Here is a 25,038-nt window from a genome sequence, read left to right on the forward strand (position 1 = left end):
TCACTGCCAAATTGCTCTTATGTGGTGTTGATATCATAGAGACCTATAAAATTACCTCTAAATTATCCAAAATCCTCTAATATTCTATGATTTTTCATTGTTTTCCATCATAAAAACAAAGAGTCACTCCTTAGAAGTTTCGGGAGAGGAATTGTAGAGCAGTGTTGAATTCTAGAGAAAAAAAAAAAAGAGGAGAAGAATGGGAATTGCAACAAACATGGCCTAAATTGATACATTTTAAAAGTTCGGATGACATTAAAAAAAAAAATTGGGGACCAAAGTGGCACTAGCCCAAAATTCAGGATACTAATTGGGAATTTCCCCATTCTTTAATTACTTAAGGGTTGGTGATGTTCTTCAGGAAAGTCAAGCTGTTGGGAGATGAAGGAAAAGCTTGAATGTAGAGTTTACTACATGCACATGTATCGGGAGGAAAATCAAGTGGCGGACTGGTTGGCGAATAAGGCTCATTCTTTGTCTACTGAGGTTGTTTCTCTCAATCTTTGTATCCTTTCTAGTGATTTAACTTCTATTTGTTTTGGTGATTTTGTGGGGCGTGTTACCTTTTCTTGTATAGCACCTTTTGTTTCTAATATATATATTTGTGCGAATTAAGGAATCTTTTCCTTCGTTATCAACTTACACATTTACAACAAGTAGCAAGAGGTTGCCTCCTCATTTCTAAGTCCAATTTTGTTGGTCTATCTAATTAAGCCGTTTATATATTTAGTGTTAGGAGAATTTGCTATATTCTTTTTATTCTTTCATCTTAATATCTCTCAGAATCCCAAAGTCCCCAATCTGTACATCTTGACTTTGAAAGCAGATGGCTGAGTTATTCTTTCCATGAAATTTTCAGAAAGCCATTTATCCCAAAACATGAATGAACGTGGAATTGAAAAATAGGTGCTATGTTGATAAGGTAGTCTATGCATTTTTTCTTTGATAAAGGATGAATACTATCATATCTAATAACCCTATCTAGTAGCTCTAATTAGAAAGGATGGATGGGAGGTCAGGCTACTATGTCAATGGTTGTAACGAATGGAAATTGGGGATCCTCCTTTGATTGATTCATATCCTGTCCTGTATTCATACCGAACTACAAGTTATCTGTGGCTTGAAAAATAATGGGTGGCTTGTAAAACTGAAAAAAAATAAATTTTCTTTGCGCCAAGTGCTCTCTGCTTTGGGACAAAACTCAAAAGAGAAGCGTGTAGGTTCACAAGATGGCGAGTACCTACTTTTCGTTTCCGTTTTTCGGGAGAATTGAAGGTTCAGCCCAAGGTCAGAATTAATAGGCTTAAAATACAATTGGGGTAGGTGTCTGTTCGGAATTGATGCCAATTCATGGGCAGGAATTGATGTATAGAGTGGAAATTTTTGACATTTTGAATGTTTATAGATATGCAGTGAAATTCAGAAATCTGCATTGGGTCTGTCCATACTTTTCCGCTTTTCTTTTCTGTTATTTTTTGGTACTACAACAGCAAAGAACACAATTAAAAAGAAGGGATAAGTGGACTGCAATCCACCTCAGAATTCTGAATTGCAGCCCCCTCTTAGTCTACTAGTAGCCTTCCCTTATGAACTGCATCCTGCCCATAAATTTAGCATCAATCTACGAACAGGATTAAGTCCACCCATAAAAATTCTCACTCCACCCTAGGAGTGGACTGAACCATAAAAACCCCTAAAAAGAATGACAGTACCACAGGTTCCAATCAGAGGAACTAAGAAGTAAGAACAAGTGGCTGCGATTTGATGAGCAACACAATTACTCGATTAGTAATCCTGGTAATCCATGAAATAGAAAAGTAACTAAAACCTTGAGGCTAAAAATCTTTGCCCGTAACACTAGGCCACCCCTCATTATTAATTGCCTCAATTTTGTCATTTATAGTTTCGACAAGGTCGTACGAATCAGATTCTACCATGATATTTTGGATACCACAACTTAGCTCCAATGTGAGTCCATTATAAATGGACCTGGTCCAATCTTGGACTGTTCAATTTGATCAAATTCGTTTTAATTTAGATTGGTTTCACCTCAAACCTGGTCCATTGATACCTGTATTTTCATCTTTTATAATGGATCAGATATTGGCTCAATTCAACCCAATCCAAACCAATAAATATTTCATACTTTAAGTCTGGACTGGTCCAATTCAATATGTTTTGTTAGTCCATCTAATTCATTCAAATCAAAACTAATTTGGAAGGAATTTAACCTAAAACCAGTCTAATTTTCTACAATATGAAAATAATATGTTTCCAAAATTTTCTATAATTTTATTCTTGTTTATCATACTTTTTTTTTTGTTTAATATGATAAATATACGATATTAGAAATGTGCCAAGATGTCTTCTACAATATTTTTTTTTTTTAGTTTTCTATACTTTTGTTTGTTTTCATCCATTTTAATTTTTTATTATTATTTAATTCTGGCATCAAGGATTTTACAATTTAACCTAAATGTTTGGATTGTTGACTTGCGACCAAAAAGTAAAACAACTGTTTTGGATTGATTTTAAATTTGTATTTTATTTTCATCATAAAAAAGCAATTATTCTTTGGCACACTTTTTTGTTAATACGGTCAATTAATATAAGATTAGATGAAAAATGGGAGTTAATACCCTAAATATAAGACTAAATGAGAGAGAATTGAATGGTGAAAAATGTATTAATTCAAATTATATTTATATCCTCACAATTAGAGAGACCAAATTCAAAAATAGAGGTATTATAGTCAATAATAGGATTTGATGAATATTATTGGGAGTTAATATCTTAAAAATAAGAATTAATGAGAAGGAATTGAATAGGGAGAAAAGTAATTGTTCAAATTACATTTATGTCCTTACAATGAGAGAGAGGCCAAATTAAAAAAAATGGGGTATTTTAGTTAAATAAAAAATTCTACACTTCTAATAGTAGTATAGATGGGGTCTAAAATTTTCTATTCATAAATGTTGTACATTTGATTAACTATCTCAACTATAGATTTTTTATTATAATACAATTTTGCCCCCACGGTAACTCAAGATCAAGGGGTAAATTCTGGTCCAATGAAAATTCCAAAAAATAAGACCCATTCGCACTTTTATAAGTAGTATAGATCGAGCAATCTAAATCATTCAATCTACAACCACCTCTTCATAGTTATACAATTAAGGTTATGTTTGGTGAATAAGGGGTTGTTAAAAGAAGTACTTGTTGCACAAGTACTTTTTAAAAGTGCTTATTTTGACAACTACTCAAGGCTGATTGGTAACCCACTTGTCAAATCACTTATAATATTTTTTAAGCACTTATTGGGGTGAAATGTTTGTGAGCTACTTTCCCCATAAATTCTTATATTGATACAAATGACAATTTTAGCCCTCACTTCACTCATACGTATAAACAATGCTTTTCACATATTATACTATACATTTTAATGGAAAATCACCACATCATGACACATGAGAGCCCACGTGGAGCGCCATGTGGACCCAATTAATAATAATAATAATAATAATAATAAATATTATTGATAAATAATAATAATAATAATAATAATAAAATCATAAATAATAATAATTGTAAATCAAGAATACATGTAAACATTTAACTAAATATTAATCACAACAAGATATATAAAACATCACAACTATACATATCAAAAATAAAGAAAAATGCAATCACAAATAAGAAAAATATAAACATTTAACTAATTATTCGTACAAAAAATCAAGAAAAAAAATCTGTAAACCACATATTTCCGCATATGTTTTGCATCATTTTTAACAAAAAACACAAAAACAAATTCTACTCATGCATAGGAACCATCACATAGACAATGCAAAAAAAAAGTAAATATTTCGGACTTCCCACTTGAAAAATCTAAAAAAAAAAATACAAATCTAGACAAATATTCACCCAAAGAAACAAGAAAAATAACTTCAAACATGGAGGGGAGGAGTTTGGGCAACTCACCTTCGTTCGCCGGCGGTTGGACGATCTGGTGTCGTCAATAAACTTGCCCAATCACAGATATGCGAACAGAGAGAAGAGTGCCTTTTCAGGCATTAAAAAACTCAAGAAAAAATCTTCAAATCGAATAAAATAAGCAAAAAAATAGTCACAAAGGGAAAAATGACAGGTTTGTCGGTCGTATTTTCATATTGTCGATCATCATAGGTGGACCTGCAACTGGAGTTGTCTTTGAATAGGAGAGGGAAGAAAACCCTCGTGCGGAGCAAAAATTGTATTAAATAAATTACTTCTTAGTGACTTACCAAACACATATAAATACTTTTTTACCACTTATGTGTGGTCTTAGCACTTTAAAGAAGTACTTGTTAGAATAAGTGCTTTTTAGAAGTAAAATCAAACAGGGCCTAAAACTCTTCCTTTCCCCTACTTGAATCGTAACACTCTCATCAAGAAAGTGGCATGTTGCTTCAACTGTTGCGATGTATATTATTTTGGTACTGATAGTTGGTACTACGGTTTGGTATTGTTGTGATTTATATTTTATCTTCGCAAGGCAAGAATCACTTGTTTTGCTTATGCTCTTCTATTGCTCTACGATCTTCATTTTGTCACCCACTCTGGATCTCATCATGTATATCAAAATGAGGATTTATTTCTTTACCCTTAGATATATACTTTCTTACACCTTGATCTCATTCCGATTTTCTTTTCATAATTTGAAGTGTGAACATTTTCTTTTCATATATTTCCTTCTTGTACATATATTAACTTGAATGATTGAGATTTTATTAACTTTGCACTACAGTTTCAGCTAATTGATTGAACTTGAAATCTTTGAATGGAGGTTTCTTCTTAGATTCACTGGAAAAGGAAGAAGAGATCAATCTTGGGTGAAACTGAAAAGGCGGAGTTTGGGGAGTGGTCATGGATGAGTCTAGAGCAAGTAATCAAGCATGTGAGTAGATAATATTTGCTTATTTCTATTGATAAAAAAAAATTGCTTATTGCTTTATCATTTCCATAATAATGAGAATTTATTGTCAGCATCTTATTATTAATATCTAACTTTTAAAATTTTTTAACAGGCGGTGGATTTCAAGAAGCTGTCTATGAATAAGGCCATGCTTGGGAGTGACTAAAAATAAGTGCTTATTTGGGCTGAGATCATGCCATTAAGCATTTATTGGTATTTGAGAAATAGGCCTAAGATAAGTATTTATTTTAAAAATAAGGGCTTTTTTTAAGCCCAAATTTCCAGTTTTTTAGTGCTTATACAATAAGCACTTATTCAAAAATTTTTCATCCAAAATTATCCCTAGTTGAACTTTAAAATAACACTTACAAAATTATCCCTAGTATTTTCATAAAATTATCCCAAATTTACTAGTAATAATTACTTTTATAAATATACTTTTATAAAAAAACTTTTATTAAAATACTTTCATAAAAATGCTTTTATAAAAGCACTTTCATAAAGGTACTTTTATAAAAATACTTTCATAAAAGTACAGATTTAAAATTTAAAATTTTACACGATCAATAAGTGAAGATGAGAGAATGCAAATTTTGCATCAGCTATCCGGTAAGGAAGCAAATCTCAGTCGCACATGAAAATTTGATCCGATCTGGACTTGCACCGCAAACAAACGGAGCTTTATTGTGAATTCGTAAAAGCTTTTCCCCACAGTTATAAACCGCCTGCCATCATTACATTTGAATGTTATGGCCAAAATTTTCTTCTTTTTAGACATGTCAATATAACATCATCGAGAAGATTAAATAAACCAACCCAGTGATTTGGAATCACGGATGATAAGGGCAAAAACCAGCAGAAGAGATATGTCATCGTGACAGAAAAAAGCAGACTTTCGATCTATACTCTCCATCGATGTTATGATTCGAACTTCTGGTTTATGTCTACCATGCTTGTGTCAAAGTTACCATGCCCCAGTAAGCATACAAAACAAAGATGTCTTTTTAACCTGACTATGTCTATTACAATGCTTTAGAAGATCTTTGGCTTCATTTATTTATTTCGTTGTTAGATTGGAACACAGATTCTGGAGAGAAAGAGAGTGCAGTGTAAGGAATTCCCAGATAGCTATCAAATCTTTTGACGATTAGTCTTGTCAAAATATTCAGAAGATTTGGTTATATGAAGTTATGAACTATGAAGCTTTCAGTGATCATTCTGAATATAATACAGAACTGGACTGCAACTTTAAGGTCTGTCAAGTGAGAAGCGCATATAGCGGACGACAGCAAGGGGAAAAAATTACACACACAACAAGAATAAAATACATTACTCCCAGGTGCACTTAACGCCGGAAAGCATTTCTTTCACTTACATCCGATTGCCTCTGCAGGTAATATGTTCGTCGACGAACGCTCTCCTCAATTGTGGAGCTGCCTCCCTTGTCAGCACCATATACATCCTTTTGAGCAGCATCTAAAAAATACCTGCCACCAGACGCACCGGCCTGCCTTTCTTCACGTGCATCATCCTCTGAGGCCTTCTTCAGCCGCTTCCATCTTTGCTCCTCATAGAGCTCAGCGTCCATTTGCATCTCCCGTAACCTCAGAGCTCTCTCTTCTTCTGAAAGTTTTGGTGCAGCCTGCCGATTCTTCCTGTAGGAACCCTGCCAGGGTTCAGTTTTAGATGCATCACTACGGGTATAATTGGTATCTGACCGCTGGATGGGATTGTGACGACAATGATTACTTGTTTGCCAGTTCCTTGTATGTTCCTTGGCATCTTTAGAAACCAAACCTCCTTCAGGTGGATGCTTCCCATGCTTTGACTTGGAATGACCCCCCTTCCTTGTTTCTTCTCCATCACTTGAGAGACCTTCTGAATCTGACTGGCCTTTGGATGAATGGTCCCTGTGCCTTGAATCCTTGTGGTGACGCTTTTTTCCTCTTTCTTCCCTTGTGTCAGCTTCTGAATCTGACCAGCCATCAGGTGAGTTTTTCTCATGCCTTTTGTTGCGACTCCTCTCAATTTTTTCTTCCTTTTCATTCGACCTCAATTGGTCATTGGACAATTTCCCATGTTTTGACTTCTCAAAGTGATGCTTCTTTTTGTGCTTCTTTCTTGTATGCTTGTCTTCTTTGTGTTTCTTATTTTCTTTATTTACCTCTTCTACCTGCAAAATCATAATTGTATTGCTCAGCAGCAAGTTGGCAAGAAAAATTGATGCTGGGGTTGAAAGATGGGGCTACAACTCAGTTACCCTAATTTGATATGCTGTCAAAACCAATCATGAATAGAAAATCAGGAAAGTAACGTAACTGTTATAAACCACAAGACAAGCTCATAATAATAACACATATCAAGGACATGAAAAGATCCGGCCAAAAAAGGTGCTTGTGTAAATTAGTAGATGTGGAGAAAGCTTATGATTATATCGACTGGTCTTTTTTGAAAGAGGTGATAGAGGTATTAAATCTTCTTGGAATTGAAATAGGATAATGGCAATTCAGTATTTTTTTGTTTTTTGAGCCCTAGGATTCTCATGAGCATAGTTTTCAAGGCACCAAGGCGAGGTTAGGTGACAAGGGGCGCCTAGTCTCCTAGCCGCCTAGGCGAAGGATTTTTTTCAAGAAAAACATGTATCCTAGGGTAGTTCCCTAGGTTCCGTAATCATATTTCCTTAATAAATATCCATAATTTTCATAAGAAAAGTATACACTTCATGTTAAAGTATAGAAAATCAACATATTCCAACATATTCATGAGAAGAAAAAGAAGAAAGAAAAGAAAATTCAAAAGATATAGGGGCTGAACCCCTATTTCTGTTATAGGAAAAGAAGAAAAGAAAAGGTGGAAGAAGAAGAAGAAATTAGTATATAAAAACACAAAATTAGTAAAGAAAAACAAGAAAATGTGTTGATTGGACAACATTTTATGTTATTTCTTACTTATTGGTTAAGGTTTTGAAGTCTTTGAGGGTTCAATACAGCATTTAGCAATGTTTGTGTTGATTAAACCCTAATAAATAAGAAAATAACAAAAAGAAATTAGTATATAAACACACAAAATGAGTATTTTAGTTTAAAAATGTCTACTTTATAATTATAACCTCAAAAAATTAAGAATATAAAAGTTTGTTATAACACGCAATAGAAAACTGCTTGGCGATTAGGCGAGGCAAGACTCCAAGGGCGCCTTGTCGCCTAGGCGCCGCCTTGACAACTATGCTCATGAGTCTACAGCTTTGAGTCCTAGGCCTAGGAGTCTACAATCTAAAAATATACATGGGCATTCTGCCAAGGATCAATGAAGTTTATTGAATTTTGAGTTTTTTTTTTTTTGAGCTTATGCTATTTATGCTGAGTGAAGGACATATCCTAAAGTGATTCCAGGTACCCTGTGATAGGGCTGCAAATAAGTTGGATCAGATCTTATTTGAATCCGAATCGATTGAATAAAGAGCCGGATTTGGACACCTCCCTTGATCCTAACAAATCGGATCGGATTGGAAAAGTCAATTCATTAACTAAACAGATTGAATTCGGATATACCTCGATTCAATTTAATGGGAAGAAGATGAGTAATATTATCCGTGTTTGAAGGATTGGGAGTGGTATAATTGACTGGGATGGCTGCAACTGCACTTGTGGTGGTGGAGTTTCCTTTAGCCATTTTTTTATCAATGGAGTTTCCTTTAGCCATCGAGAACCATGAATTAGTTTCTGCTCTGATACCTGTCAGCACTCTTGGCTGAATAGAGAAAAGAACAAGAATAATCTTAGAGGTGTCAAGAATGAATGACCACCACCTCAAAGAGTATTATATATTAAAAGATATGTATAATTACAAAAATGCCCATATAGAGCTGAAAGAGAAAAGAAGAATAAGATGTACAAGTAATATACAACGGGGACTATACTAATAAGATACATCAAGTTACAGAGTCTCCACACTCAAACTGATGCCTAGACAATAGCATCAGTTTGTCTACAAGAAAGAGATGTTGAACTCTAGTCATAGCTTTGGTGAAAATATCAGCAATCTGCATGTCTGAGACTACATGAGGAAGCAATATAGACCCAATAATGAAAAGATCTTGGATAAAGTGGCAGTCCACCTCAATGTGCTTGGTCCTCTCATGGAAGATAGGGGTAGATGCAATCTTGGTATCACTCATATTGTCTGCATAGAAAGGAATAGTAGTAGGAAGCCGAATGCCAAGATCCAATAAAGAGAGACCACAACCAAACAATCTCACTACAAACCAAAGACATGGCCCTATACTCTGCTTCAATGGAAGACTTGGAGACTGTTTGTTGTTTCTTACAATTCAAATGAGTGAATCACCCATAAAAACACACCACCCAGAAGTGGACCTACGAGTGTCTGGACAACCAATCCAATCCACATCAGCATATGCTCTCAACTGAATAGGAGAGGAGGAGGGGAAGAACAGCCCCTGAGAACTTGTGCTTCAAACATATCAAATGATGCGATGAAGAACAACCATATGAGGCTGACGAGGAGCAAAAACAAATTGACTAACAACTTCAACAACATGAGAAATATCAGGCCGAGTCATAGTGAGATAAATGAGTGACCCCACAAGCTGGCGATACAAGGCAACATCGGGAAGTAATGGACCTTTAGATTTAGATAGCTTAAAATTTAGCTCCATAGGTGTATCAACACGCTTTTCATCATTAAGACCAACAAGTTTAAAAAGGTCAGAGGCATACTTCTATTGACAAACAAAATACTCCCAATCACTACAATGTACTTCCAGTCCCAAGAAATAGGTGAGAGGGCCCGAGTCCTTCATATGAAAAGAATTATGAAGTAATAGTTTCAATTCACGACTGCCCTCAACATCATTCCCAGTCAACATGTCATCAGCATATAGTAGGAGAATGGTAATATCCTAAGGCCGTCGCCTAATAAAGAGAGAGATCAGAAGAACTCTGGCTATATCCAGCAACAACTACAACATCACAAAGCGTTCAAACCATGCTCAGGGAGCTTGTTTAAGACCATATAGAGATTTTTTTAGGCGACATACTAAAGAAGGACCAATGCAGTATCCAGGAGGAGGTTTCATGTAGACCGTCTCCTTCAACTGACTATGAAGAAAGGCATTCTTCACATCAAGTTAGCATATGGTCCAAGACTGAGCGGCAGATGCTGCTAAAAGAACAAGGATTGTGGTGATCTTTGCAACAGGAGCAAAGGTTTCTTCATAGTCAATACCATACTCCTGCCTATATCCTTGGCAACTAAACATGCCTTGTATTGATCAAGAAATCCATCAGATTTTAGCTTGATGTTGTAAACCCAACGACTCCCAACAATGGATGCATCTGGAGGAGCAGGCACAATGATATCAGAGACAACCAAATTTAACAATCAAGAACTCAAAATGACAGTCCAAAAAAGGCAATTTTTTAAGATTGTCGAGTCTAAAACCTTCCAAATATGAATCTGAAGTCTGAATCAAATAAATGGGAAGCAGGAAAACCTTAGGACTACACCAGATCTAGGGTTATAGGTTGATCGAGTCAGCCGATTGAGAGAAAACTGTGATTTACCAACACATTATGCGTCTTTTTCAAGAATAAGGAGATATCTTATTCTGATCGAAATAGTCCTTAGAAATCTCCAAACCAGAAACTGAGTGTAGGGTTAAGAAGAGCTTGAGAGAAGCTTTCAATCTAGAGAGAAAAACTCAAATTGCAGGTTGATGTAAGAGGCCTAAAGTCCAAAAGTGTTGCAGTCCAAAAAAGGAAACTATACAGTGTTGCTGCCCTAAGAAGAAGATCAAAACCCCTTCGAAAACTTCACCAAATCAGATGTTGTTTGTAGGTAGAATAGATCAGGTCTAGGCGACACCAGATTTGAAGTCCAAAGCTGTTGCAGTCCAAAAAAAGAAACTATACAGTGTTTCCGCCCCAAGAATAAGATCAGAACTCCTTCAAAAACTTCATCAAATCAGATGCTTTTTGTAGGGAGAATAGATCAGGTCTAGGCGACACCAAATCTGAAGTTCGGCCTCGAACCAATGTCTCCCAATAGAGATCTAATGAAATCTCTCCTGCTAGTTGCGCAAAGAAGACTAAACAGAAAAGGGTTGATTAAAACAGCCTTAATACGACAGGATTAGTGCTTCTAGTGAGGTTCAAGAGAGAAAAAATAGATCAGAGAGCAACTTGCTCTAATACCATGTCAATACTCTTGGCTGAATAGAGAAAAGAACAAGAATAATCTTAGAGGTGTCAAGAATGAATGACCCCCACCTCAAAGTGTCTCTTATATATTAAAAGATATGTACAATTACAAGAATGCCCATATAGGGCTGAAAGAGAAAAGAAGAATAAAATGTATAAGTAATTTACAACAGGGACTATACTAATAAGATACATCAAGTTACAGAGTCTCCACAAATACCAACATAGTTGTCAAGGCACCTAGGCGACCATAGGGCGCCCAGTCACCTAGGCCATTTGATAGTATAAAATAAATATCCCCATCCCTCTTAAAGCTACTTTATTAGTTTTTATACTAACCAAGATACTTGTATACTGGCTATTAGCAATAAAATCATTCAAATGAAACACAAAATGCCATCATATATACATCATACCTGTTTCAGGCCAACAAAAAAGGGGGAGTGTAAAAAAAAATAGAGAGAGAGAGAGAAAAATCAGGGGGAGGAGCCCCTATTTCGTTCCCAAAATAAGTCGTCCATGGGGATGACTTGGATTGTGTTTAAGGGGAAAGAGGCCCTCTTTCCAGCTAATAAAAATGGAGAATGCAGCGAAAAAGGAGAGAGAAATAAAGGGACTGAGCCCCTATTTCATTCAAAAAACACATTACTAAAAAATAGTGGAAAAAGTACAGGAAAATTTAGAAAGTTGGGGCACAACCCCTGTTTAAGAAGAAGGGGGCAAAGCCCCTATTTCATTCCCAAAAGTGTTTTTTTTTCAAGTAAGAAAGTAAAATACGGGAGTACTAGTGTGATTTAAGGAGGGGTCCTTGTTTCTCCCAAAAATATTTCTTAAAGAAGAACAAGAAGAAGAAACTTATCCGGAGGTCTTCGACAACTTTGACTGAACAATGCAACCTTTTGTAGCTTTAATATAAAAGAATTATCTTAATAAAAAAATGGTAACATACAACAGGGTGTATTCTAATAAAATAAGACCAACCAATAAAATGAATAATACAGAGGGTGCTCAGTCGCCTAGGCGATGGAATTTGGAAGTATAAAATAAATATTCCTACCCCTCTTAAGCTACTTTATTGGTTTTTTATACAAACCAACCTACATGTATGCTAGCTATTAGCAATAAAATCATTCGAATAAAACATAAAATGCCATAGCTAGCATCCAGGCCAACAAAAATGGGGGAGTGCAACTAAGAAAAGAGAGGAAAATTTTCATTCCGAATAAGTTGTCCAAGAGGACAATGTGGACTGTGTTTAAGGGGGTGGAGACCCTATTTCAGGCTAAAAAAATGAAGGATTGTTAAAAGTAAGAAAGTAGTACTAGTGTGATTTTAGGAAGGAAGAAGAGGAGGAGGTGAAGCCCCTGTTTCATCCCAAAAATATTTCTTAAAGAAGAAGAAGAAGAAACATACCTAGAGGTCTTGGACTACTTGGACTGAACAATGGAAACTTTTAGTCCTCGCTTTCTCTTCTCAGCTCTCGGTTCAAAACTCAAAGTCTCAAACCCAAAGAAACTTTTGTAGTTTTAAATGTAAAAGAGAATTACTTTAATAAAAAAAAAGGTAACATACAACAAGGTGTATTCTAATAAAATAAAACAAACCAATAAAATGATATAACACATATGCACATTCAAAATAATAATATATATATGAGTGAGCGCCTCATACAAAAACACCTTGGCGCTGGACAAGGCAACTTCTAAAAATCACCTAGTTGCCTTGAAAACTATGGTATATGGGTGACTGCATAATACGAAAAAACATATTAGTGTTGGGCGAGGCGACCTCTAAAAATCACCTAGCTGCCTAGGCAACGCTATGGATACCAACTTAGAATTGGTTGCAGATTCAAATGAAATATCATTGACTTGAACAAAGAACAATTATAAATGATGAGAAGTTAGTTAATAGTTACAGTAACTATACAATAACTATTAACTGTACAACAACTGAATGCTGAAGTGAAGATGTAATTAAACTCCTTGGTTGTTATCTTTGCAATTACATCTTCCATTGGAAAACTCCACAACCATTTCCCAAGTAAAGCTGAATTCATCTTACTTGCATTACCTATTCCCAAGCCTCCACCCTTTTTCCTTATACTCGCTATCTCCCATCTAATCAAGTGGCTTTCTTTCCCTCTCCAGGCTCACACAAGAAGCCCCTCATTAGCTTCTCAATCTTTCTAATAACTGCTTGTGGGATTCTAAACACAGGAAGGTAATAATACATTGGAAGATAAGCTGAAGTAGAATTAATTAGAGTTATAGAGTGAGCCTACTCCCAAGGGAGAAGTGATTTCCTAATTACTTCATAATGCAGATGACATCAAATATTTGAAAGCAATGTTTCATGGACTCTCCTAAATGAATGACGCGTTCAACACAGACACATGTTTGAGTCCAACACTCCATGGATTCTTGAGGACACCTTTACATAACATTTCCTTTCTATCTCCTAGCTTATATTTAATACAAATTTATAGATAATGTACAAGATGAATGTCATCTTTCATATGAAATGTTATTTAATGACAAAGGCAACATTTTTTTATGGTGTCTAGCACCGGAGTGTTTCACAAGCGTTCTGTTTTTGCTGATGTGGCATGAACAACACATCAGCAATTAAACAGAATTGGCAAGAAAATCACGTCAGGAATCACGGCGTTCTTAGAAACGGTCGAAAAACGTTTTTGCGTCAGCTTTCCCAATTTCACTTTTTACTCGAAACATCTTTTTGACATTTCTTGAATTGCCCCACCAATTCAAGAACGGTAATTCAATGTGTCTCCAATTTTTATCTGATTTGGCAAGTAACCAAATCAGATTAAAATTGATTCTGTGCTTCGCACTTCCATAATTCTTCTCTAAAACAGGTAAAATACCCTACATCGAATTTCTGGTTTCCTCTTCCACATTTCTTTCCACCGTTGAGAGATTACGGTGGTTCCTCTTCTCAGCTTCGATATTGTTCTGGTGAGCCCACCATTTGGACACGATTTTATTCTTCTCATCCTTGACACTACATTTATTTTTTTCATCATTTTACAAACTCCAATATTTCCCATTGCAGACAGTCATCATTGGATTTTCTTCTTACTATTGCCTTCACGAAGCAAGAGTCTCGCCGAGGAAGGTAAAAGATGCTACTGCTAGAGGTCTTGTAACATTATGATTAATCTCTGTTACTCTTACCATTGGCAAAAGGACTGCCTAACCTCTGTCACTGTTTTAACCAATGTTTTAAAACACGGAGGCGTGACACACGGCGTTCCACTACTTAGAGACGTTAGGCGTAGTTCAGAACACAAGATGCGTAAGCCTCCTTAAGAGGAGGGGGTTTAGGAGGAAGACAAAGAGGAAGGGGGATCTCATTTTTTTCTTTATTTTAATAAAAATCTTTTATATTAAGAAGAATAAAGATGCATAACATTAGTTGAAAGGGGGTAGTATATACCCACTTTCATAGGTTACATAATATCAGAATTCAAAAGGTATCTACTATTTTAGTAGTATATACTTTTCCGACAGATGTTCCAGTGAAGGCTGTCAATGGACTCTGAAAGTCTAAAACCTGATTTGACTATTTGAACATGGATCTTAGTCCTTTGAAGCCGGTAATACAACAATATAAAGGGATTTGGGCATAGAGGGTTCACTGATGATTACATCATTCAAAAGATGCTACTGCTAGAGGTTTTGTAACAAAGTGGAGATAGCAGCAGTTACAGTGAAAATAAAAAATGGTCAGTGTTGATCTCAAAATGGTCTCCATCTTCAAATACTAGAGCATTGCAAATGGTGGACGATGTTATACTGAGGATGCCGGGATTGCAATTCCATCTTTGGATGCAGGAAATGTTCATCTCCTTTGCTTCAATTTGTGGCAGTCGTTTGGCTGGGGTTTTTCAGCATTGATTTACATTCTTCTGCTATGAGGCTAATGGTGTGAAACCAGAAGCCATTATGAGGAAGATCAAGCTATTTTCAGAAAACAAGTGCTACTTAGTCTGGTTCATGGCCTTCTTTTAAGCGGAGACGTGGAAGGAGAGTCACAGAGGAGACAAGTATATGGAAGAAACTGGATTATGTGGCATGGATTGGTTGAACTCAAAAGCTATAAGGTATTTTCTGAAAATGGAGAAGTAGAAGTAGAGAATACCAAAAGACATGGAGTAGATTACTAAGAATAGAGAGACAATTGAGGCAGATGTTAGACAGTGTACGCCCTTAGCTCCAATTAGAATGATGTACATAAACATTTATTTGTAAATGAATAAAGTACATTGTTGTTTCATGTTGATATTGGTATGTTTTTGTGTATTACCCCTTAAACTGGACACTGAAGAGACTCGTGTTAGTTTAGAATGTTGTCAACCATTGGATAAACTTGGGAGTTTATCGTGTTCCTAACAAGACTGACACTAAAGTGCTTCCAAGCAATTGGAGCAACTTGTCTCAGTTGCTACGGTTAGACCCCAAGCACAACCATTGAGTGTTTATTAGAAGCACTGAACTTTGAGCAATTTCCAATTATGCCCTAGACATTGGAGATAGATGGGCAAAACTAGAAAGTTACACATAACTTCAAACTTGATGGTACGCACTAGATGTTGGACTGGGTTCTATTTGATGTGCCAATCAATGAGATCCATCAAGGGTCAACAACTAGGCATGTTGGGGCAGTTCGGGAATTCACCTAAGTGGGTGATCATAGTAATAGGATCGGCCCCTTTGTCAGGCAAAGTGAATATCAGGGTTTTTACTCTCTGATGGAAACTTAAACTGCCGGTAGTGGATTTCAAATGTAGCTGAAATCTGTTTTTGCAAAATGTAGTTACATGTTATATACTACTATTTTATGAAAAAGGTTTGCAAAAAGTTTTAATCCTGAGATCCATCCTACCAAGAGTGTGACACTACACCTTGCAGCCAGGGGAGAGGTCATTCCCTGTCAGGCAGTGTTTTGATCATTATAGGCCAAGAGGTTAAGTGTAAGAGACCATTACAGGGCTGATTACCTGATGGGCTTTGTCTTACATTAGTCCATTATCCTTGGGTCTTCATAGGGTGTTTGAATCTAAGGATCATTTAGGTGTAAATGTTGGGCCTGAATTAAACCAATGCTGATTAGGTCAAGGGTTCACTGCCCGTGTAGTGAAATTGGCCTAGCCTCTTTCAAGGGTAGGGCCAGACCCATATGGACTTGTGTGAGATCATTGTGGGGTCCCACGCCGTACAATATCAGGCCCCAAGTGGCCATGCAACACCTAAGGATGTGAGCCTTTAAGGAAAATGGGCCTAAGGTCTATCACTAATATGATTAGTTAAGTTGTCATGTGATTTGGGTCAAAACTGGGCATGGTTCTACGTATGGAGCACCTATCCTCTTAAGAGGATAATGCTTATCTCTTAAAAGAGTCCAGATCCAAATCAGATTTGGATAATCTCCTAATTATATTAGGAAAGTGCTCCATATAAGGGGGTTAAGAGGAAGAGGGCAAGCAAAACTTATTTTCTTCACTCTCTTGCTCTTTCTTCTTCTCTCTTCTCTCCCAGAAACCCTATCTCGACCAAGGATTTTCAAGAACTGATTTTGATAAGTTTTTCTTCTAGTTTTTGCAAGAAAAACGTTGAAGAATATCAGGCTCACTCATCCCACAAGATCCAATCCAGTTGGATAGCAGATCAGCTGAAATCATGTGTTGCTGAATTGGTTCTCTGTACACTGCACCATCTTCAGTTGGAAGCTGGTTTTAGGACGGATATTAGGCATGAACTTCCACCTTGGGAACTGCGATTTGTGGTTTCCGTATGAAGTATAATCTCCCTTCTCTTTGGTTTCAAATCTGGTCCGGTTCAATGGAAGAACGATCATGAAATTTCATATTTCAATTTACCAAGAAATCGTTTCTCGAAAAGGTTAAAAAAAAATTTGAAATTTTGGCCAGCCATATTGCATGATTCCACCATTCATTTGATGGATTCTAACCCCATTCCAACAGCAGAGGAACCAGAAAGGGGCAGGATTTTTCGCAACTTAGGGAAGGTTATATTAATGGCATGTCAAATATGGAGAAGGTTGGTGTGTTCAAGAAGTCAAAAGGACACGATCATGGATGGTAGCATGTTATTTTTAGTACTCATGTGCCACCAGGGCGCTTTTGCCTTTCCATCTTATGTTTTATTATTAGCCGTACTGTCCCACCATAAATAATAGAAGGGCTGATGCCACCGGCAAGAATTTTTTGACTTCCAATGGTATTTTCTCTCTTCTTCCTTTATCTTCACTTTCTACTAACTTACTAGGATAACGTGGTATCACAGAACATGTATTGGGCCTTAGGACAGATTGATCAAGTGTGCTTCCTCTTTTCTTGTTTTCTAGATTGAGATTCAAATAACTCATCTACGACTGGTCTGGGAGAATTTTTTGTTTTTTCCTCTGTTACTCTTGGTCATGTGCTAAGAAAAACCTTAAGGCTGTGTCAGCTAGATGCTGTGAAGGGGTTTAGAAGTTTTCCAACTCCTTTATATCAATCGTGTGATCCTATGTGAACAGGCATGTGATGTTTGTATTCCAGAAACATAGACATTTTAGAATCGAAGTGTATACAGATGTTGATTGGGTTGGATCAATGGATGACAAAAAAATTCACTAGTAGGTACTGTACTTTTGTGGTGGGAAACCATGTCACATGGAGATCCAATAAACAAAGTGTAGTGGCTAAGTCCAGTGTAGAGGCTGAGCACAAAGCCATGTCTAATGGAGTGGAAGAAAGTATGTGGATAAAGAACTTGAAGAGTGAGCTGAAGTTTACAGTTGATAATCCCATGTCACTTTATTTGAGAATCAAACTTGATGAGTGAGCTGAGGACAAAGCATATTGAAGTGGATAAACACTTTATTAGAGAGAAACTTGTAAGTAGGGATGTATGTGCTCCTTATGTTAGTTTTGGAGAGCAACTCACAGATATATTTACAAAGGGCCTCCATCACTTGCGGCACAACAACCTATGTGACAAGTTTCTCTCTAAGGGTTGAGTTGATCAACTTGGGCAATTGAGCCAGGCCCTAACAAATGGTCAATTAAGCGAGCAAGGTGGTATTGGACTAGGACCCCAAATGGGAGTTTTTGGAAATAACGTTGCTAATGTTAGTGGGTCGATTCAATTAGGTGGGCACAATGGTGAGCCCACATCTCATACTTTAAATGGGCACATGACCTGGTGTAAAGGGGAGGTTTCATAGACCATGATGTGGGTCTATCTTCATCCTCTTCAAAGTTGGGGAGAATACAACAAGGTGTTGAACAGTACCAACTCGTTTAAGGTGTGAAGAGGAAAGGAAGAAAGTTGAGTTTAGGTGATCTACAAATTTGACAGATTTGGAAGAAAGATGATCGTCCGTTAGATGGGGACGACATTGCTGATCTTAAGAAGGTTTGAAGCGATGTTTCCATTGATCATTCTCCAAGTTGCATTTAAGAAGGTGTTGAGATCATCAAATCTATCAAAAAAAAAGAGTTGAGATCATCAAGGACACTATTCTGTCTAGTCTTCAAGAGGTTGAAGCTAGGACGGTTGAGGAAAGCGGTTCTGCTTTGGTCGCAAATCTCTCAACTGCCACAGAGACGGAAGAAGGGGTGAAGCCTAAGCTTTGGGGAGGGGGGTGGAGGAAGTCAGGAAGGTGGATGGTAATGTTGAGCATATTAAAGATTTTGGAGGTTCCTTAGAAGGGGAGATAGTTGAACAAATGGGTTTTAGGGGTGATTCCCAAGATGTGATTCTTGTTATGACCATTTTTTAGTTAAGTTAGTTGTGATTGGAAATTTAGGATTTGAGGTAGGACATAGGAAGAGGGTTGACGAAAAAGATGAGGTTGCTGCTGAGGAGATGGTTCCTAAGAAACCTTGTGGTTCAAGCAATTTACATATAGTTCATGTGACTAAGGTATTCTCGAGGTCGAAGCTTGGTGTGGTTGGGGCAGGTCCTACAAATAGATACAATAGGGTGTTTAAGAGAAAAGGAGTGAAGATAAAAGAGTCACCACTTGGGGCTTCTATGTGTGTGTAGTGGGGGGGCTCAAGCTACTTGCCTCAAGAGAAGAATAAAAATGAGGATGGGAGTGAATTTGCTTTGAGAGTGATTGATAGAAATTCTGAAGAGAAGGTGGAAAGGAATGAAGGCATGGACCTTGAGAAAATTGTTGAACAAGATGTTGAGGTGGGTAAAATCCTTGGCCTTTTTTTGGGTGGCAAGGCATTGCTAGAATGCTGTTGAGGGCTGGAGAGTAGGAAGGAATAGCAGAAGAAGAAAGTTTAAGTAGGGGAATAAGGAGAGATTTGGAATGAAGACAATGATGCAGACGAGATAGCGTTTGAGGGGGAGGATTTGGGGTGGTTTTAGCAATTTAGTTCTTTGTTTCTAAGGAGATGGAGGTCTGTGTTTGTTCTAAGATTTGGGAGTCTAGAGGGTGGTGCTCTGGTTTCAATAGTCTAGTTTATTTTGGTTAAGTTTTTTGTTTTGTCTTGGTGCTAGTTTGTTTTAGATGTATTTAGTGGTTGAGGTGTCCGTCTTCTTTCTCTTGGGTGATAATTGATCACCTTTCTTGTGTTATTGCTTTTTCCTTTTATGAATTTCTTTTTACTTATCAAAAAAAAAGATAATTGCTCTATACTCAAGACCGACGGGGGAGGAAGATTCTCTTAGAGCTGAAGTATTGGCATTGATGGAAGGCATGCAAAGGGAAAAAAACATTAAACATTAGAAAACTACTTATTGAGGACGGCTCAAAACTAGTTGTGAGTTGGATACAAGGCAAGGAGATGAAGTTATGGAAATGGTTAACAAGAGACATGGAAGTAATTGTTCAAAGGATCAAGCAAAGTGCCAATTCGTTATCTGATACATTAGTCAAACAAGGGGAGAAGATAGTCTATTTTCTGGACACAATTGTATGTGAGAAAATTGGTTATGGGAGAGATAAGAGGTTTTATCTCTCATTGACCTCTGTAATTATACTCTTCATACTCCTATTTTTTCTTTCTCATTAATGAAATTTGCAGTTATTGATCAAAAAACGAGAGAGAAATGCAAGGTCAGGGAGTTGCTGGCAAACGAGATGGTTGTGAAAGGGAAAAACTAGTAAAAGGTAGTTTTGGTTCGAGGAATAGACAAGGGCGATAGAGGTGGAAAGTGTAAATCATAAAGATAAATTTGTAGTTGAAAAAGAAAGTGAGGTGGGAGCATCTTCAAACCATGGAGATCAGTTGCTGGTAGAATTCTTTGATCATGATAAGGACGAAGTGATTCAAAAGGGGGTTTGCGAGGAAAGGGAAGAGGAGACAGCAGAGTTGACGGATGGGGAATGAGAGAATCATTGAAAATCCAGGAAAAAAGAAAGAAAAAAGGGTCAATAAGGAAAACATGAACAAAGAGGAAATGGAAAGAGTGGGAAATAGGAGCAGGTGTGTTGAAAGAAGCCATGGAGTAAATTCAAGTGTATCGCCTGATGAGGTTGATGTGGGGATGAGGAAGGTTTGTCTGGAGGGGAAGGAGCAAAATGGAGGTGTTGTCAAAGGAGGGAAGAGAGACAGAGAGAAAGGAGATTGCAAAAATGGTCAGTCAAAGGTTTACAGGAGAAAAAAGAAGTTTGGATTTAGAACAAGGCCATTTACAGAAGAGAAAGAAAAGGGAATCAAAGATGCAATTGGTGAGAAGGAAGATGAAGATGGCAGTGCAGATGAATCAATTGAGGAAGATTTCATTTGATGAAATGCATGAAATTGGGATATCTATCAATATGGAGATTGTGGTGAATGCAAAAGTGGAGGTAAGTAAAATTTTGGATCTGTCCTTTATTGGTGGAGAGAAAATTGCAAGGAAAATATTTAGGAATCTTGAAGAAAAAAAAATGCATGTCATCAAAGGGGAGAGAGGAAAACAATGCGAAAACTGATGAGGGGAGTTCTATAGCAAGAAATGATGAAATCCAAGAGAGACAAAAATTGCTAGGGGAGACAAATGATAGCAGGGATAGTAATGAGAAGGCATATCATATTTTTGGGAAAAATGCAATACTAGAACTAGAAAGAATAAATAATAGGGCAACGGATTTGCAAGGGGCAAAGAGGATACCTAATGCAGTCAGAAGATTCAAAAGTTGAAAAATCAGAGATTGATTTCAGTGCCAAAAGTTTTCGCCAGGTTGAAGGGAGGTCTATTTGGGATAGGTCCCATTAAGAAGATGAAGAAATCAAAGAAAATCATTAAGAAAAGCAAAGAAGTTTCTTTCCAAACTGCTAGAGTAAATGGGTAACAAGGTCTTTTGCTTTGTCAGAGGGGATTAGGGGTTAAGTGCAGTAGCAAGTTCTCTATGTTGGGCTGAGTAAGTGTTTTATCTTATATGAGATGGAGGGTCAAGTAACAAGGATGATATGGGTTTTGAATCTGGAAAGCATTAGGTTTTTGTTTATACATCGAGTATTTCAGGGATTCATGGAGGGGCTGATATTGGTTTTTTGTTCTGGGCTTTTTCTTCTTTTTCTATGTCAAGGGTGATTTCTTATCGCCATTCTTTGTAAGCTTCTTTTTCTTCTTGAATAAATTTTCTTTTTTATTTATTTAAAAAAAAATTATCCCTCATCCATTTAATCATTCGCTTTTCTGCTAAACTCATATTTTGGACATTGTGTTTCTTAACTGCCCAACACTTTGCTCCACAACATAGCTGGCCTTACAACAGTTTTATAGATGTTCCTTTTTGCCAAAGTGGCATTCACCTATCATGTAAGACTTCATATGCACTCCTCCATTTTGTGCATCCTACTCTAGTTTTATGAGCAACATCCTCCTTAATCTCCCCTTTATTATGAATTATTAATCCAAAGAAGCGAAAGAGATCACATTATCTCTTGGTCTCCAATCCTAAGTGTACCCTAATTTGCACTCCTATTATTATTAAATTTACAATGCATATATTATATTTTAGTGCCACTTATTTTAAAACCTCTTGGTTCTAAATGTACTTGTCCATAAACCTAATTTTGCATTTAATCCTTCATTAGTTTCATCAATAAAATCATTGCTAAGGTGCTTTCTCAGAGGATTAGAGAGGTACTCTCTTAATAATTTCCCCAAGTGAAGAACAGACAAATCGTGGATCAAATCCTAAATGAAAATGAAAGTGTGGAAGATTTCAAAAGAAGCAGGAAGAAAGGGCTCATGTGCAAATTGGATCTCGAAAAGGCTTATGACTTGGTGGATTGGTCATTTCTATTGGAAGCCTTAAGAGTATTTTGGATTTGGGCAGAAGTGGTGCAAATGAGTGAAAGGATGTATTAGGACTTGCCACTTCCATTTTAGTGAATGGTAGGGTGGTGGACCATTTCCAGGCTACCAGGGACATCAGACAAGGAGACCCCCTTTCTCCTTTTCTTTTTACCCTAATTTCTGAAATCCTAGGAAAACTCATTGAGAGGGCAGACTCTAGAAACTTGGTGAAAGGTTGGAGGGTAGGGAGGAATAGGGTTCCAGTAAGACATCTATAGTTTGTTGATGACACAATTCTTTTGTGGTGGGGATGAGATAAGTTGGGTGAGTAATCTGAAACAAGTGATCAATGTCTTCAAACATGTGACTAATCTTAAAGTAAATCTAGACAAGAGTTGTGTGATTGGCATTAATTTGAGTGAAAGTGAGGTAGAGGATAGAGCCCGAATTTTGGGTTGTGAGATCGCTCATTGGTCATTGACATATTTGGGGCTGCCATTAGGGGATAATCCAAGTAAAAAGAGTTTTTGGAACCCGATGATTGAGAGATTCACTAAGAGGTTAGCATCTTGGAAGAAAAATGACCTATCCATGAGAGGTAGAATAACCCTGATTAAGTCCACATTGACAAATCAGCCTGTATACTTTTTTTTGGTGTTTAAAATGCCCAAAGGAATATGTGGAATTTTGGAAAAGTTGATGAGAGACTTCTTATGGGAACCAAGAGAGGAGAAAAAGGATCATAGGGTCAAGTGGGATATAGTTACCAAAACCAAAAGTGATGATGGGCTTGCTTTAGGCAATTTGCAAAAATAGAATGAAGCTCTGCTAGGGAAATGGCTTTGGAGATTGACTTTGGAAAGGGATAAATTATGGGCTCAAGTTGTCTTAAGTATTCATGGGCAAGCGGCGGATGGCTGGGACTCTGGAGTTTCAACTAGGGCTACGAGAGCTTCTCCTTGGAAATCAATTCATGCCATACTTCCTTCTTTTCTTCCTCTATTCAGGTATGATATGTGATCCGGTAACTACATGAAATTTTGGGATCATGTTTGGGTGGGAAGCACTCCGCTGAAAGAACTTTTCCCTTCCTTGTATTCTTTATCACAGTTTAAAAATGAGCCGGTCTCTAGGGCTGTTCATAAGAAGGCCCAACCCGACGAAACCTACCAACCCGGACCGACCCAACCCGAGTTGGCCAGGTTATCTTCAGCACCTGTTAGTTTCGGGTTGTAAAACATCATAAACCGACCCGAACCGAACTGAACCGACTAGTTGTCCCTTTATGAAGTTTAAATTAATTAAGCCCTCATAACTAATTGTCCCTCTTCAAATCTATTACATTGGCTAGATTAATGATTGTAATTAACTGTCTGAAGTCTCCCTACAGAATTCACCCAAATTCCAATTAAGACAATTAAACTTCAAAATGAATATACAATCGAAGGGATAGGCTGGTGGTTTTGGAGATAAAACTTAATTATTGAAAAGATATATAACATATATACCTCTATAATAGGCATTATTATTATATATGGGTTTTGCTCTTCTTCTCCTCTCCAAAGTCCAAACTGTGGACTAGAGATATATCCTGTTTATCAAAAACACAGCTTTTCCCGCATTCACTACCTCACATACTGTGGTGCCACAGTCCCCACATATATATAGAAGTTGAGTTTTTGTCAAGCATGGTTGAACTTAGAGCCGAAACCGACCCAAACCGACCCAACCGACTCAAACCGACCAGGTCGGTTTTGCTTAGCACTGGGTCGGTTTCGATTTCAAGTTCAGGTCCAACCAGGTCGGGTCGGTTGGAAAAACCTCAGTGAACCGACCCAACCCGACCCATGAACAGCCCTACTAGGTTCCACTGTTTTGACCACCTCTAATTCAACCATTGATTGGAATTTGGGTTTTAGAAGGGCCCTTAGAGAACTGGAACTGAACCTCATTGCTGACCTACTAAATATCCTTGAGGAGGTGGTTATTGACCCCCTTAGGAGGGATAGTAGGATTTGGGCTCCTCCTTCGGGTATCTTCTCTTGCTCCTCTTTCTTCAAGGAACTGGCTCATTCCCCTCCTGTCTTTGGAATCCCTTTTCCAGTTTTGGAAGTCTGGGGTAGACCAATTCCTCCCATAATTAGTGTTTTTTTGTTGGGAAGTTTTCCTTGAAAAGTGTAACACTTGCAACTTACTTCAAAGAAAAATGCCTAATTGGTGTTTATCCCCACACTGGTCCATCCTTTGAAAGAAGAATGGTGAGACTTGCTATCACTTATTGGTTTCTTGCCCATTTGTTTCAAAAATCTGGTGTTGGTTTTTCTCTCTTTTTGGTGGCAGGTGGACCCCTCCCCCAAATGTTCAAAGCCTATTTCATTCTACTACTGTTAGGAGGCTGAAGAAGAGAGGGAAAATTCCTTGGAGGTGTGTAAGAGCAGCTGTATGTTGGACAGTCTAGGAGGAAAGGAATTAACGGACCTTTCATGGGAAAGAAAGAAACAAGGGTGTAATCATTGAACTGGTTTCTATAAGGATGATCCATTGGGTTAAAACTTTGCAAAGTTTTGAAAATTATTCAGAAGGAGAC

At 37.2% G+C, this 25,038-nt stretch overlaps 1 protein-coding gene across 2 annotated transcripts in view; it reads right to left on the reverse strand.

The window, feature by feature from the left end:
* Positions 1–6,079: 6,079 nt before the first annotated feature.
* Positions 6,080–25,038, reverse strand: part of LOC148874279 (uncharacterized) — a 41,319-nt gene continuing 22,360 nt past the window's right edge. For both annotated transcript variants that reach the window (XM_088963506.1, XM_088963507.1), the window contains exon 4: positions 6,080–7,127. In XM_088963506.1, the coding sequence (XP_088819632.1) occupies positions 6,300–7,127 (828 nt within the window). In that variant the 3' untranslated portion in view covers positions 6,080–6,299. The remainder of the gene's footprint in view (positions 7,128–25,038) is intronic.

The sequence above is a fragment of the Nelumbo lutea genome, chromosome 1 (assembly GCF_056320005.1).
Source record: "Nelumbo lutea isolate HS-2025 chromosome 1, American lotus-T2T, whole genome shotgun sequence".
NCBI lineage: Eukaryota > Viridiplantae > Streptophyta > Magnoliopsida > Proteales > Nelumbonaceae > Nelumbo > Nelumbo lutea.